Source organism: Pelophylax lessonae (assembly GCF_965119305.1).
Source record: "Pelophylax lessonae genome assembly, chromosome: 12".
NCBI lineage: Eukaryota > Metazoa > Chordata > Amphibia > Anura > Ranidae > Pelophylax > Pelophylax lessonae.
The window spans coordinates 215,519,169-215,535,677 of record NC_138779.1 but is presented as its reverse complement, the minus strand read 5'-3'; the positions used below and the strand labels follow the sequence as shown (position 1 = coordinate 215,535,677).

Below are 16,509 nucleotides of genomic sequence, written 5' to 3'. Positions count from 1 at the left end.
TATATATATTGAGAAGATAATTATATATATATATATATATATATATATATATATATATATATATATATATATATATATATATATATTTGTAATATCTAAATATATAAAAAATAATACAAAAATAATTTATATCTAAGATATATATATATATATATAGTATTTTATGAAAAAATAATAATAATAATTATATATATATATATATATATATATATATATATATATATATATATATATATATATATATATAATTATTATTAATATTAGAATTATAAAAAATAAAAGTTCCACAAACAAATTTAAGTAAAAATAATAAAGCAAATAAGGAAACATCCAAAGGTTTTTTTTTTTTTTTTTTTTTGCACCTTAAAAAAAAACACATTTAACTAAGTATTTACAAAAAAAAAAAAAGAATGTAAACAGAGTAACAGAAAATAAGAAAATGATAAACAAATCATAACAATGTAATCTGCACCTTGAAAAATAAGCTACATTTGTTATTCATGAAGTGTAAAAATGTTTCATTATTCAAGCAGGTAAACAACAAAATAATGAAAGTTGAAAGAGTTAGGCCCCTTTCACACATGCTGTCCGTTTTTCCGTTTTTCATCCAACCGTTGACGGATGAAAAAAGGACATCAATGTATCTCTATGTAAAAACGGATGACAATGGATGATCATCAGTTAACATCCGTTTTCATCCACTTCTGTCAACGTCCGTTTTTTTGAACGGATGAATGCCCTATTTTTCATCCGTCAAAAAAACGGATCGGATGAAAAACGGATGACAACGGATGAAAAACGGACGACAACGGATGAAAAACAGATAACTGATGAAAAACGGATGAAAAACGGATAACAACTGACGAAAAACGGATGACAGCTGACGAAAAACGGATGAAAAACTGACGAAAAACGGATGAAAAATGGATGGAAAACTGATACATTTTGACGTGACTGAACTGATGAACTGAACGGACCGTATGTGTGAAAGGGGCCTAAAGAAAATAAAGAAAACATCAAGACAGTTTAATTTACACCTTAAAAAAAATATCAATGTGTGCCCACTCAAGCAGGTAAAAAACACAAAAAAAGAAAAAAAAAGTAATACAAGGAATTAAAAAAAAAAAAAAAAAAAAAACTCAAGGCAATTTAATCCCTAAAAAATTAATAATCCGCTATGAAACAGGAAACAAATAATATGTTCATACATTATTATATTCATTTTGACCAAGAGCAAGTTTATAAGACGTCAGTGCGATTGCCTGGTGATGGAATCAAACACTCCACAGCCTGCAATCTTCTCTTTTATGTGTTCGGTTTCTCTGACACTAACATACGCTGTCTGTCACGTGTTAATAAATTATTCTCTGCTTTTGTTCTGTGTCAGTTTTGTAAAACTGTCTGTTTGTTGCCATTGTGTATTTTCAGGATCCTGGTATACTGTACCTCGCCTCTGTTTTATTTTTTTCTGCAGGTTAGCTAGTTAGTGTAAATAAGTAGGAATATATGGAGCAAAGTGCAGTGCAAACTAGTGATCGACCGATATTATTTTTTTATTGCTGATACCGATACCGATATTTTGGTCATCGCGTATCAGTATCGGCCGATATCTGCCGATATTTTCGGACATTTAAAAAACATTTTTATTTTTTTTTACAGGTACTCTTGTGGAGGGATCTGGGGGTCTAAAAGACCCCAAACCCCTCCTCTGCACTTAGAAGCATTCAAAACGCCAAGTTTGGCTGTTTTGAATGCTGTATTTTTTTTTAATTTGTCGCCGCCAGTACCCGGAAGTGATGTCATGACATCACTTCCAGGTTTTTACATGGAGACCCGAATGTGACTTTGATCGAGTCTTCGGCGGCCGTGTAGGCTTGTTCAGACCCGGTGGAACAGGAGACCCGGGCGAGCCCCGGAAGCGGCAGGAGGGGGGGGGGGGACGTCCCCTCCCGCCCCTTCCGCCCCTCCCGCTTCTTGTAATGACAGCCGAGTGGCTTCTCAGCCGCATCGATTGTCATTACAAGACAGCCAACCATCGGCTATGGACACCGGTACCGGGGTGATGCCTCTAGCTGCAGGCATCACTCTGGTACAGCACTTTCCCGAAATATCGGTAATATCGGTAACCTCAGGGGCCGACTCCGATATATCGGGGAAAGTGCATATCGGCCCCCGATATATCGGTGTTGCCGATAATTGGTCGATCCCTGGTGCAAACTAACGAGAATGTAATGAGTTCAGCATTTCAGTCCAGTTTGAGTTTCCCGGCAAACTCTTGCTGGCCTCAGGACACTTTTATAATAAATATGAAATTTTACTACACTCAGATTGTGCCCCCTCCTGTCCATTATCTCTAGCTGATAAGTGTGCTGGGAAATGTTTTGTTTGTTTGGAATGTGCAAAGCCCATTTATGTGCACCTTATGGCAAAGGCTAGTTATAGGTTGGGGTTGTTGCCATTTTTTGTATAGCTTGCTCGCTGGATTTGGCGTGGGGACACATTGGATGCATTCAGCTGCCATTAAGCTCTTACTGGGCCTCAGGGCCGGGACAAGGGGTGGGCAGAAGGGACGGTTGCCATGGGCGCAATGGTTTATTGCAGAGATGGGGGGGGGGCGCCTTGACCCTAACTCTAAGGGAGGGGGGGGCGCAGTTTGGCATCCTTGCCCTGGGCGCTGGATGACCCTGTCGCAGCACTGCTGGTCTTCTAATGTGTCCCTTTAAGGAGGAGTGGGCTCCCATCAGGCATACCTATCCACTGCTATACACTCACCGCCCACTTTATTAAGTACGCCTGTTCAATTGCTTGGAAACACAAACTACTAAACAGCGAATCACATGGCAGCAACTCAATGCATTTAGGAATCTAGACGTGGTGAAGACGACTTGCTGAAGTTCAAACCGAGCATCAGAATGGGGAAGAAAGGGGATTTAAGTGACTTTGAACATGGCATGGTTGTTAGTGCCAGGCAGGCTGCTATGAGTATTTCTGGGATTTTCACACACAACCATCTCTCGGGATTACAGAGGATGGTGGGAAAAAGAGAAAATATCCAGTGAGCGGCAGTTGTGTGGAGGAAAATGCCTTGCTGAGGTCAGAGGAGAATGGGAAGACTGGTTCTAGATGATAGAAAGGCAACAGAAACTCAAATACCCACTCGTTACACCCAAGGTGTGCAGAATACCATCTCTGATCACACAACACATCCACCCTTGAGGCAGAGGGGCTACAGCAGCAGAAGACCACACCGGTTGCCGCTCCTGTCAGCTAAGAACAGAAAACTGAAGCTACAATTGGCACAGGATCACCAAAATTGGACAATAGAAGAGTGGAAAAATATTTCCTGGTCTGATAAGTCTCAATTTCGGTTGTGACATTCAGATGGTAGGGTCAGAATTTGGCGCACGGATCCATCCTGCCTTGTATCACCGGTTCAGGCTGGTAGCGGTGGTGTAATGGTGTGGGGGTGAAGGGGGGGTAACGGTTTAGGCTGGTGGTGTAATGGTGTGGGGGATAATTTCTTGGCACACTTTGGGCCCCTTATTACCAATTGAGCATTGTTGCTGACCATGTCCATCCTTTTATGACTACAGTGTCCCCATCTTCTGATGGCTCCTTCCAGCAGGATAATGCACCATGTCAGAATTTGCAGAATTGTTTTCATTCAGGGGTTTCCAGCATGAACGGCCTGTTTAATGTCATGCCACAGCATCTCAACTGGATTTAAGTGCGGACTTTGAGTAGGCCACTCCAAAACATCAATTTAGTTGTTTTTTTTTGAGTCATTCAGAGGTGGACTTGCTGGTGTGTTTTGGTTCATTGTCCTGCTGCATTACCCAAGTGCGCTTGAGCTTGAGGTCAGGAACTGATTGCGGGACAAGATTCTCCTTCAGGATTTTCTAGTAGAACGCAGAATTCTTGGTTCCATCAATGATGGCGAGTCCTCCAGGTCATCCAGGTACTGAAGCTGTAAAGCAGCCACAGTCCACCACACTACCACCACCATGTGTGACAGCTGGTATGCTGTTCTTTTTATGAAATGCTGTGTTAGTTTGTCTCCAGATGTAACAGGACGCGCACCTTCCAAAAAGTTCAACTTTTGTCCCATCAGTCCACAGAATATTTGCCCAAAAGTCTTGGGGATAATCAAGATGTTTTTTTGGAAAATGTGAGACGAGCCTTTGTGTTCTTATGGTTCAGCAGTGGCTTTGGGCTTGGAACTCTCCCATGAAGGCCATTTTTGCCCAGTCTCTTTCTTATTGTTGAATCATGAAAATTGACCTTACCTGAGGCAAGTGAGGCCTACAGTTCTTTAGATCAGTGTTTTTCAACCTTTTTTGTGCAAAGGCACACTTTTTTCATGAAAAAATCACGAGGCACACCACCATTAGAAAATGTTAAAAAAATTTAACTCTGTGCCTATATTGACTATATATAAAGTAATTCTCTTGAATAGGAATCAAATAAACACAAAGAAATTATTTTATAATTACTTTATTATGAATGCGTAGTGGTGGGGACAAGGTGCCTTCCAAGGGGGAGGCTGCGCAGAGAGCATGGGGTGGCAGCATACCCCCTCCTTCTGAATCATACCAGGCCACATCCCTTTTAACACTGCGAGGGTACCTTTCAAAATGAAGCCCCCCCCCCCCTCTTTGTAAGGCAACTTGTTCCCAGGTTGAGGAGACAAAGATGTAATTTCTACATCTTGCTCCCAGAAGGGATCATGTGACTCACGGGCATGTGACGGGGGCCTATTAGAGTGGAAGCCCCTTTATAGTAAAGGTGCCCCCAAATATCTTATCCCCGAAAAACCTCCAAAATTGAATAAACACACACAAATCATGAAAAAGTATTTTGCTAAAAATTCCATAAATAAAAAACAATGTCACCTGCTGTACAGTAAATTCATCATCAATTTCCAACATCAGGGCAGGCAACAATGTAGAGCCAGCCTCAATCCTGAAGACCCAGCACCACACCACAATGTCCTCCTACCTGATAATGTTGCTCAGGCTGCCTGTCACCACCACGACGTGCTGTCTGACACAGTCTTCTTCTTCTCCAGGTTCTGTGACAGTGAGTCCCACACTGCTCACCTGCAGACAGTGCAGTGCGTGCTGAAAGTGGGTGGGGGTGGAGCCAAATTGTAAAAGGCGGGGACTGGGAGGCGGGGGGGCGGCGGCCTGGAGGAGAAGAGGCACAGAAGGGGTGACGTCACTGGTTGCTAGATGCTAAGCGGCCTCTAGCCTAGCAACCAGTGCTCCCCGCAGAGAGAGAGCGCCGCCGCCGCAGCCACAGGACACAGGACAGAGGCAGAGAGAGCAGCGCCGCCGCCGCAGCCACAGGACACGAGCGGATGATAGATGGTCAGTAAGGCATTTCTGTGAACTGCTAAAGCTTCGGATGAAATTGGAATTTTTCCCGCGGCACACCAGGCAATATCTCACAGCACACTAGTGTGCCGCGGCACAGTGGTTGAAAAACACTGCTTTAGATGTTGCTCTAGGTTTTTTTATGACCTCCTGGATGTGTCGCCCTCCTGCTCTTGGAGTAATTTTGATTTGTGGGCCACTTCTGGGAAGATTCACCACTGTTCCACCTTTTCTCCATTTGTGGATAATGGCTCTTACCGTGGTTTGCTGGAGTCCCAAAGCCTTAAAGATGGTTCTGTAACCCTTTCTAGACTGATACATGTCAATTACTTTGTTTCTCATCTTTTTTTAAATTTCTTTAGATCGCGGCATGATGTGTTGATTTTTTTTTTAGATCTTTTAGCGTGCTTCACTTTGTCAGACTGCTTCTATTAAGTGATTTCTTGATTCAACAGGTCTGGCAGTAATCAGGCCTAGGTGTGGCAAGTGAAATTTAACTCAGCTTTCCAAAAAATGTGATTAATCACATTTTAATTCATGATTTATCAAGGGGAGGGGGCAATTCTTTTTCACAAAGGGTCAGGCAGGTTTAAATAGCTTTTTTACCTTAATAAATGAAATCATCATTTTAAAACTGCATTTTGTATTTATTCTGGATATCTTTGTGCAATCTTTAACTTTATTTGATGATATAAATTATTTAAAGCGGTAGTAAACTCTAATGACAAAAAAAAAAAAAAAACCCTGCAAGACAAAGGCATAATAAGCTAGTATGCATCGCATACTAGCTCATTATGAATTACTTACCTTAGAACGAAGCCCGACACGGACCCCCGGACACCGCTGTGGGAGCGGACATGATCCCACGGCGTCTCTTCCGGGTTCCGCGGCTCCGGCGCGGGAGTAATTTTCCGGCAATTCCCGGAAAGGAACTCTGAAGGTCCGCCGGACCTTCAGAGTGCATGCGCCGCACTCGTCAGCGGCTGCATGCACTGCAAATATCTCCTAAACCGTGCCGGTTTAGGAGATATTAATTGTACCTACAGCTAAGCCTTATTATAAGCTCACCTGTAGTTAAAAGTCAAAAAAAGCAGTATACTACCGATTTAAGTGTGACAAATATGCAAAAAAAAAAAAAAAAAAAACCAGGGGGCACATACTTTTTCACAGCACTGTAAATGTTAGATTACTGCGATACATTTTACTTTTTTTGTGTTTACGGACCATAGAAAGTTTCCAAACATTGTTTCTACAGTGATAGATGTTTTCCAATGTCGTATGTTGTTGTATGTTGACCAAAGAGGGATGGGACTGAGGCGTAGGTGTATATAATACATGCGAATCAGCACTTTCCACTCACGACCAAACACTACACTCTCCCAGTGAAAAAAGACTTGTTTCCTGTGATCTGAAGACATAAGACCTCTGGAGTCAATACAAGACATCACATCTACTGGGAAGTGACATGAGTTCCAACTATGAAATGAATAAGCAAGAGGGATATCCTCCCAACCCAGTTTACTCTGCCAGCTATCCTACCTATCCTCCTGGCTCACCAGCTTACCCTCCCAATCCACCAGGCTACTCTTCCAATCCGGTTTATCCTCCTAATCAGGTTCCAACCTATAGCAATGTTCCACCATCGTACTATGGTGGCCAACCTCAGCCTGGAGCCATTGTGACAACTCAACCCAATGTGATGGTCCTTCCTCAGCCGGCTTACAAGGACTACCTTGCCTGGTCTGTTGTGAACCTGATTTTCTGCAACCTCATTCTTGGCATTGTGGCCCTTGTTTTCTCCTCTAAGGTAGGTAGGCATAATGCAAGGAGGCCTTCATTATAAAGCAAACAATTATTTTTTTAAAGAATGTAAATATTACATTTTCCCATGATTATCAATGTAGATAACTATCTTAACATAAGTTTATTTAAAATCATAACCCTGCTTTTTTCCCTGCTATCTGTAGAGATAAGCGAACATGAAAACTTTGTCGCAAATTCCATTGTTAAGGGGGAATTTTGTAGTTTGGTTCTGGCCATTTGCAATTTTTTTTTTTTTCTTGCGCAATGAGCTAGTTTGACATACAGCAGCACCACAGCAATCTGCAAGGGCTCTTCCAGGTAGTTTTAGCAGGGCCACTTTACCGAATGGGCACGCTGGGCAGTTGCCCGGGGTCCCCACTTGCCCAGGGGGCCCCACCTGCCCAGCAACACAGCCCCAGCCACGCATTAGTCCCGACTACCCTGTGCATTCTGCTGCTGAACTTACCAGGTGGCAAGTGCCTGCCAACCCTGCTCTGCTGTCAGGCCACTTGGGCCATGGAGGGGGAGTCCACAACTGCAGGAATGCCTGTCAGCCTCCACGGGAACAGGCACACACAGGACAGTTGAGTCTGACTCCACTCACCGGAGCCAGCCACCAAAGTTGGAAGCTGTCATTAGCCTGGCACTGCTGTACCCATAAATGTTGCTCTATGGATAATTTGCATTTTTTTCTTGTGGGTGATTGTGTAGGCAGGGCCCCAGTGCACTGCATTGCCCGGGGCCCTTTAATGCTCTTAAGATGGCATTGATAATGGCGCATGACTTTTTTTAGGAGATCCTAGACCTGCTTTGGCCAGTGGAAGTATCAGTTACAACAGATTAAATGGCCATAGGAAGGTCTCTTCTTGGAAAATTCCAGCTAAAGTAGATATAGCATGCTAAAAATTGTCCAGTGGCGGAACAGTTTGTGTTACAAAATACAACGAACTTGCACATGTACTGGGAAATACAAAGAGCACAGTGGTAATTTATCAAACGTAAGGTACAGGTTTCATTAGCCGTGTTTATCAAAAAGGGTGTCAAGAACAAATGATACTTACAAAGTAGTAAGTCTAGTAATGTGCATGTAAAAGTCACACTTGGTAGATATCCAGTCCTTTGGGTGTTCCTCATCTGCAATTCTGTGAATATCACTGTAAAATTGGTCAACAGTAATGTGTAGTTGCTCCGTTCATTGAGGTGGTAGCAACATAGCAATACAGAAGGAAGTAGAGAAAAGGACATAGACGAAGAGGAAAAAGAGTGGGTTCAAGGAAAAAAAGGGGGACTAGAGGGACAAAGGAAGAAGTGATAGATATGGAGAGTTCCGTGAGGCCCAACCTTAGCAATGGCCATGTAGCTCTGGGCGGTTGGTTATAGCGAGAGGAAGGAGCTGTCTAGGCACAAGTGCCTGATGTCCAACCATGGGCTCAAAATTCTTAAATATTTCAGTTTGATGGTATAGTTTGTGAGCATTTTTTTTTTTTTGCAGCACCAAACATCATTTTTTTAAAATTAAATAAAAAAATTGGGCCTTCTGTTCATTGTGTTTTTCTTTTCTTTTTTTGGAAGGGGAAGGAATATCTAGATTTATTTATATTTATATTATGGCAATAGGGTGAGGTAGGGTGCTTTGTTGTACAGTAGTTACTACATAGCAAATCATCAGTGAGCAAAAGGGATACTTGCCCAGACAGCTAGCAATTAGCAGTAAAATGCAGTTTCTTAAGTAATTTTAATCTCTCCTGATGCAGTTTGTCAATGCTCCCTATCCCTCTACAAAAGCCTTACACTGACCCAATTGCTGCTCTAACCTTTTTTTAAAATGGGGGGGGGGGGGGGCTGGAAGGGGCTGGCTTATCCAAAACCCCTGTTGTTGGCCCTTATAAGCCTGCTAGCCATGGTTCACAGGTCATGCAGTTCACTTGAGTGGATTTGCAGAAAAATTTGATCTAACCTTTAATTTTGAACCCATGGGTGTCAGGACCTCTGTCACCTGTTGGTGGCACTGTGCTTCCCAGAGTGGGAGGTTGTAGTTCTGGTGTCCACCAGCAGGTGTCTCTAGCATTCAGCAGTTTCTAGTATTTAGCAGGTGTCTTCAGCATCCAGCAGTTTCTAATCCACCAGCAGGTGTCTCCAGCTTCCAGCAGTTTCTAGTAATCAGTCTCCACCTCATGCTGGTTGCTGGGAAGGTATTTAGACTCTCCTCTGCTATTACACTTTGCGTCAGTGTTTTGCTTTGCTGTGCTAAGTCAGATGCTGCTGCTATTTTTTCTGCTCCCGATCTTGCTCTTGCCCTGCACCCTGTACCCTGCTGCTTTATATCTGCTCCTCTTGTTCCTGATCCCAGTCTTGGTTCCTCCTTCTTTGCATTTCCAGTATTCCCTGTGATCTGTGTTCCTCATCTTGTATATATTGTATTATAGTTAGGCATTTTGGTTAAATGGTTGTAGTTCACTTGTATCTTAAGATTTGCTAGATTCACCATCATTGATATCAGTGGGAATAATATTTTTCCATCATTGGTGTAAGTGGGAAGAATAGTGCCTCATTATTGGTGTCAGTGGAAGTAATATTGCCCCATCATTGGTGTCAGTGGGAAGAATAGTGTCCCATCATTGGTATCAGTGGGAGGAATAGTGCCCCTTCATTGGTGTCAGTGGGAGGAATAGTGCCCCATTACTGGTGTCAGTGTGAGGAATAGTGCCCCATCATTGGTGTAAGTGGGAGGAATAGTGCCCCATTACTGGTGTCAGTGGGAGGAATAGTGCCCCATCATTGGTGTCAGTGGGAGGAATATTGCCCCATCATTGGTGTCAGTGGGAGGAATAGTGCCCCATCATTGGTATCAGTGGGAAGAATAGTGCCCCATCATTGGTGTCAGTGGGAGGAATAGTGCCCCATCATTGGTGTCAGTGGGAGGAATAGTGTCCCATCAGTGATGTCAGTGGAAGGAATAGTGCCCCATCATTGGTATCAGTGGGAGGAATAGTGCCCCATCATTGGTGTCAGTGGGAGGAATAGTGCCCCATCATTGGTGTCAGTGGGAGGAATAGTACCCCATCATTGGTATCAGTGGGAAGAATAGTGCCCCATCATTGGTATCAGTGGGAGGAATAGTGCCCCATCATTGGTCATTGGTGTCAGTGGGAGGAATAGTGCCCCATCATTGGTGTCAGTGGGAGGAATAGTACCCCATCATTGGTATCAGTGGGAGGAATAGTGCCCCATCATTGGTGTCAGTGGGAGGAATAGTGCCCCATCATTGGTATCAGTGGGAAGAATAGTGCCCCATCATTGGTGTCAGTGGGAAGAATAGTGCCCCATCATTGGTGTCAGTGGGAGGAATAGTGTCCCATCATTGATGTCAGTGGGAGGAATAGTGCCCCATCATTGGTGTCAGTGGGAGGAATATTGCCCCATCATTGGTGTCAGTGGGAGGAATAGTGCCTTTTGAGAGGACGCCATATGACGTTCATTTAGAAGGATGAATGGCCCGCCCGGCCATCAATCTGTTATAGGTTGTCAATACAAACTTTTTGTATGATAGTCAGTTTCTCCATATATGTTCACATAAAGACTATGACTACAGTTAGTGTTGGTGTGATTAGATAGCAATGAAAACTCTTCTTCTTGTTCAGTTGTTTAGTCATGGTTGACTCTTAGTGACCTCATGAACCATAGCACGCCAGGCTTTTCTGTCCTCCACTGCCTCCGGGAGCTTGCTTAACGTCATGTTCATTGATTCGATGATGCTATCTATCCATCTTGTTTTCTGTCGTCCACTTCTCCTTTTTCCTTCCATGTTTCCCAGCATCAGGGTCTTTTCCAATGAGTCCTCTCTTCGCAGTAGATGGCCAAAGTATTTGGGTTTCAGCTTCAGGATATGTCCTTCCAGTGAATATTCAGGGTTTCCTTCAGGATTGACCGGTTTGATCTTCTTGACGTCCAAGGGACTTTCAAGAGTCTTCTCCAACACAATAGCTCAATAGCATCAATCATTCGGCATACAGCCTTCCTTATGGTCCAACTTTCACAGCCATAGGTTACTACTGGGAATACCAAAGGTTTGACCATACAGCACTTTGTCGGTAGGGTGATGTCTCTGCTTTCTTTAATGTTGTCTAGGTTTGCCATGGCTTTCCTCCTTCTTCTTGAGCACTATGTTTATTATTTTTCTTTTGGAGTTGGGCTTTGAATGTGAGGCTTGGTATGCAATATATGAATTTAATTCCCTCTTTACAGACGCGGGATGCTGTGAGACGCGGAGACTCCATCTCGGCAGGAAGCTATTCCCGAACAGCGTTCAGCTTGAATGTTTCAGCCCTTGTCCTGGGCATAATAGCCCACATCTGTTGGATATCCTGGGTCATCTACTGGTCTGTGTCCAGTCCCTACAAATACAACTACAGCTACTACAATAATGGATACTACGGCTAAGAACTTTGCATTGGATACATGTGTAACTTTTCCTTTTTGCCTAATGATTTTCACTAATAAAAAATAGCTTCTCAATTTTTTATTCTTTTTTTTTTCTTTCATAAGATACTCTGGAAGTCTGGGAGCTACCTATAGGATTGCTGACCAATGAGCATGTGTGGTGAGACCCAGTAACGAAATATGTAGCGCAAACCTAATTGGCCAACCAGTGCTGGGACAAGGTCACTTAGAGCCCCGGGGCGAACATGTCAAACTACGCCCATCACCCCCCCCCCTCCCCAAGATGTATGAGCATTATGTATCAGCAAAAAATCCCCCCCCCCAAAGAAATTGAGCACTAAACTGCATGCTTACCCTAAAAGTATAAATTACCCCCTCCTCCTAGTACCCCTCCAAGCAGAGATCCTTGCCCATCCCCATCAGTTCAAATCCTCTATCTCCCTAAAACCCCCCTCCAAAAAAAAACAAATCACCCCTCCAAATCTTCTACCTCTCAAATTTCCCCTCCGAGCACAAATCCACCCCCCCACTCCAAAGCCCCCCATCCTAGTACATATCCCCTCTTCTAGCACAGACCCCCCCAATTCCCCCCACCCTTGCACAAATATCCCCCAACTATCCCTCCGAGCACAAATCCCACCCACTCCAAAGCCCCCAATCCTAGCACAAATCCCCTCTCCTAGCACAGACCCCTCCCCCCAATTCTCCCCACCCTAGCAAAAATATCCCCCAACCATCCCTCCTAGCACAAATCCCCTCCCCCCTCTACCATATGATCTCTTCTAGCACTAACCCCCCCAAATACCTCCTCCTACCACAAATCCTCCTCCCCATCCCCCCTCTGAACACAAATCCCTACAAAATCATTTACTTCTAGCACCCCCTTGCCAATCCCCCCCTAGCACAAATAACCCCCAATCATCCTTACTGGCACAAATTCCCCCCCCCCCCCTAAAAAAATTATCCTCCTAGCACAAACCACCCCACCTCTACCATATGACCTATTCTGGCACCCCCCCCAAATCCCTCCTCCTAGCACAAATCCTCCTTCCAATCCCCCTCTCAACACAAATCCCCACCAAATCATTACTTCTAGCACCCCCTGCCAATTTCCCCCTCCTATCACAAATACCCCCCCCCCCCTCAATCATCCCAACTGGCACAAATCCCCCCCCCCCAAAAAATTCCCCTCCTAGCACAAACCACCCCCCCTCTATCATATGACCTATTCTAGCGCCCCCCCCCCCCCAAATCCTTCCTTCCAGCACAAATCCTCCTCCAAATCCCCACCAAATTATTATTTCTAGCACCCCCGCCAATTTTCCTCTCCTAGCACCAATACCCCCCAATCATCCTTACTCACACAAATTTCCCCTCCCCCTCAAAAAAATTCACCTCCTAGCACAAATTCACCCCCCCCCTCTACCATATGACCTATTCTAGCACCCCCCTCCCCAAATCTCTCCTCCTAGCACAAATCCTCCTCCCAATCCCTCCTCCCAACACAAATCCCCGCTAAATCATCACTTCTAGCACCCCCCCCCTCCAAATTTCCCACCTAAAACAATTCTTACCCCCTATTGTCCCCCACATTCCCCCTCCTAGCACAAATCTCCACACCTTATACCCTTGTGGCACCCCCCACCTACCCTAATAAATCTATCAACTATTTTAAGACCAGGCCTTTTCTGACACTTTTTGTTTACAAGTAAAAATGTGTATTTTATGCTAGAAAATTACTAAGAACCCCCAAAAATTACATACACTGTATGCATATATATATGTGTGTATACATATATATATATATATATATATATATATATATATATATATATATATATATATATATATTGTCATTTTAGCAGAGGCCCTAGAGAATGAAATGGTGGTCATTGCAATTTTTTATGTCACACTGCATTTGCGCAGTGATTTTTCGAATGCAACTGTTTTTTGGGAAACAATACACTTTAATGAATTTTAATGCAAAAAAAAAAACACAATATAGTATAACCCAATTTTTGGTAAGTTATAAAGGATGATATTTTGCTGAATAAACAGATACCTAACATAGCATGCTTTAAAATTGCGCACGCTTGTGGAATTATTGTAAATTATGGTACCTAAATCTTCATAGGCGACACTTTAAACATTTTTACAGGTTACCCCTTTAGAGTTACAGAGCGGTCTAGTGAAGAATCATTGCTCTTACTATATTGTTCACGGCCATACCTCACATGTGTGGTGCAAACACTGTTTACATATGCGTGCGCGACCTACGTATGCGTTCGCCTCTGCGAGTGAGCAAGGGGGGACCGGGGCGCTTTACATTTTTTATTGTCATTATTATTATTTATTTTATTTTAAAAAAATATTTTTTACACTGTCTTTTTAATTTTTTTGTGTAAACATCCCTTGTGATAGCAATAAAGCATGACAGGTCTTCTTTATTAAGACATCTGGGGACCACATATCTCTCTTCACCATTTAAAAAAAAAAAAGAAAAAACATTGATCTCATGCTTTAAAAAAAAAAAAAAAAGACTCTGTTTACATTTGCCCTAACTGGAAGTGACAAAAGCTCACTGCTTCTGGTATCCTAGACCATTGGTCCCCAAACTGGGACCATTGAAACACCTTTCCCCCACGGATACACTTTCCGATGCAGTTTTAACCACTTATACTGCGGCAGATTGGCTCTGTCCTGCGAAACAACATAACTGCTTTGCGAGAGTGCAAGTGGGGGCGCGCGCCTGCGCCCATTCGCCAAAAGGGGAGCCAATCAGCGCTCCCAGTGAAGTCAGAACAACGGTCTGCCGTTGTAAACACGGCAGACCGCTGTTCTGTCAGTAATGAACAAAGGAATCCTGTGTTCCTCCTATTTAGGAATTCAGATCTCTGTGTTCATACAGCAAGCCCCCCAACAGTTAGAAAGCACCCCCATGGGACACGTTTAACCCTTTGATCCTCCCTGGTGTTAACCCCTTCCCTGCCAGTGTCATTATTACAGTAACAGTGCATATTTTTATAACTGATTACTGTAGTAATGTCACTGGTCCCCCCCAAAAGTGTCAAAAATGTCAGTTAGGGGTCCGATCTGTCCGCCGCAATGTTGCAGTCCCACTAAAAATCGCAGATCGCCGCCATTACTAGTAAAAAAAATGAAATAAATAAAAATGACATAAATCTTTCCCCTAGTTTGTAGATAACTTTTGCGCAAACCAATCAATATACACTTATTGGCATTTTTTTTTTTTTTTAAAAATATGTAGCAGAATACAAATTGGCCTAAAATGATGAAAAAAATTGATTTGCAGAGGTTGAAGGGGTGGGGGGTCAGCCTGTCAGTGCTTAGACCATACGCTGCACACTGCATCAAATTGTGAGGGGTGTACTCACTTTTGTGAGATACTGTACACAGAGCCACAAATTGGTCTTTGGCACCGGATCAAAAAGTTTTTCACATTTAAGTTTAGGGATGGAGGCACATGACCCTACAGTGTTATGGCTTCATTTAAAGTCCCCCAAAAAAAAAAACCTTGCTTCTACTTACCCATATTTTGTCATTGGTACATGTTGGGGGGAAATTTACTAAAACAGTAAAACAGTGTCCAATCAGCTTCTAACTTTAGCTTGTTCAATTAAGCTTTGAAATTAATAATTTCCGAGTGCTAGCTTGCTTTCTTGGTGTGATTGTGATAATTGCGCACATTGATATCTCTTATTTTATGCATGGTGCGACCCCTTGTGGGCATAATTGCTTGTTGCATGCCGTGGCTTCTTCTCTTACTACTTAAAGCAGTGGAGTCAAAGCACTTATGGGTTTAACAAATTTTTTTATTAATTCTAATTTAAAGGGGCATGACAGGTTGTGTGTCCTATACCTTCATACTTTTGCTAATAGGTGTCCCTCATTCCCATCTCAGAAAGTTGGGAGCTATGGCATTATGTGCCCTGCAGACCCCCCTGCTCTGTGCCCTCCAGACCTCCCTGTACCATGCCCTCCAGACCCCCCTGCACTGTGCTCTCCAGACCCCCAATACCATGTTCTCAAGAATCCCCTTTGCCCTCCAGACCCCCCTGCGCTGTGCCCTCCAGAACTCCCTGTACCATGCGCTCTAGACCACCCTGCGCTATGCCCTCCAGACCCCTGTACCATGTCCTTCAGACCCCCCTGTACCCGAATCTCCTGACCCCTCTATACTGTGCATTCCTGACCCCCATGTACCATGCCCTTCAGTCTCCCCTGCGCTGTGCCCTCCACACCTCCCTGTACCATGCCCCTCAGACCCCCCATGCTATACACCCAGACCCCTGTACAATGTCCTCCTGACCCCCCTGTACCAGGCTCTCCTGACCCATCTGTACTGTGCCTTCCTGACCCCCCTGTACCATGCCCTCTAGACCTCCCTATACCATGCCCTCCAGACCCCTCTGCACTGTGCCCTCCAGACCCCTGTACCATGCCCTCCAGACCTCCCTGTACCAGACCCTCCTAACCCCTCTATTCTGTGCCATTCCAACCCCCTGTACCTTGCCTTCCAGACCTCCCTGCGCTGTGCCCTCTAGACCCCTATGCACCATGCCCTCCAGACCCCCTACGCTGTGCTCTCCTGCTTCCCCTTTTACATTGCCCTGCTGACTCCCTGTCCTTTTCCCAGCGAACCTGCTGAGCCCTTGAATTGTAGACACCTTGTTCTCTGCCTTGCTAGTTTCTCTCCTTATCACCCCTGTCATCTTCCCCATTGATCTCTGTAAACTGCCCTACATCTTACTGACCTCTGTACACTGCTGTGACTACTACTGACCTCTGTACACTGCCCTACATCCTACTGACCTCGGTACACTGCGCTACATACTTCTGACCTCTGTACACTGCCCCAATCACTACTGAC

At 44.0% G+C, this 16,509-nt stretch overlaps 1 protein-coding gene across 1 annotated transcript; it reads left to right on the top strand.

The window, feature by feature from the left end:
• Positions 1 to 6,840: 6,840 nt before the first annotated feature.
• On the top strand, positions 6,841 to 11,618 carry LOC309568363 (interferon-induced transmembrane protein 1-like; the record flags this gene model as incomplete). The annotated part of the gene is made up of 2 exons (XM_082274027.1): positions 6,841 to 7,182; positions 11,424 to 11,618. The coding sequence occupies 2 exons, from the start codon at positions 6,841 to 6,843 to the stop codon at positions 11,616 to 11,618; spliced, it is 537 nt and encodes a 178-aa protein (XP_082130153.1).
• Between the last annotated feature and the right edge of the window lie 4,891 nt (positions 11,619 to 16,509).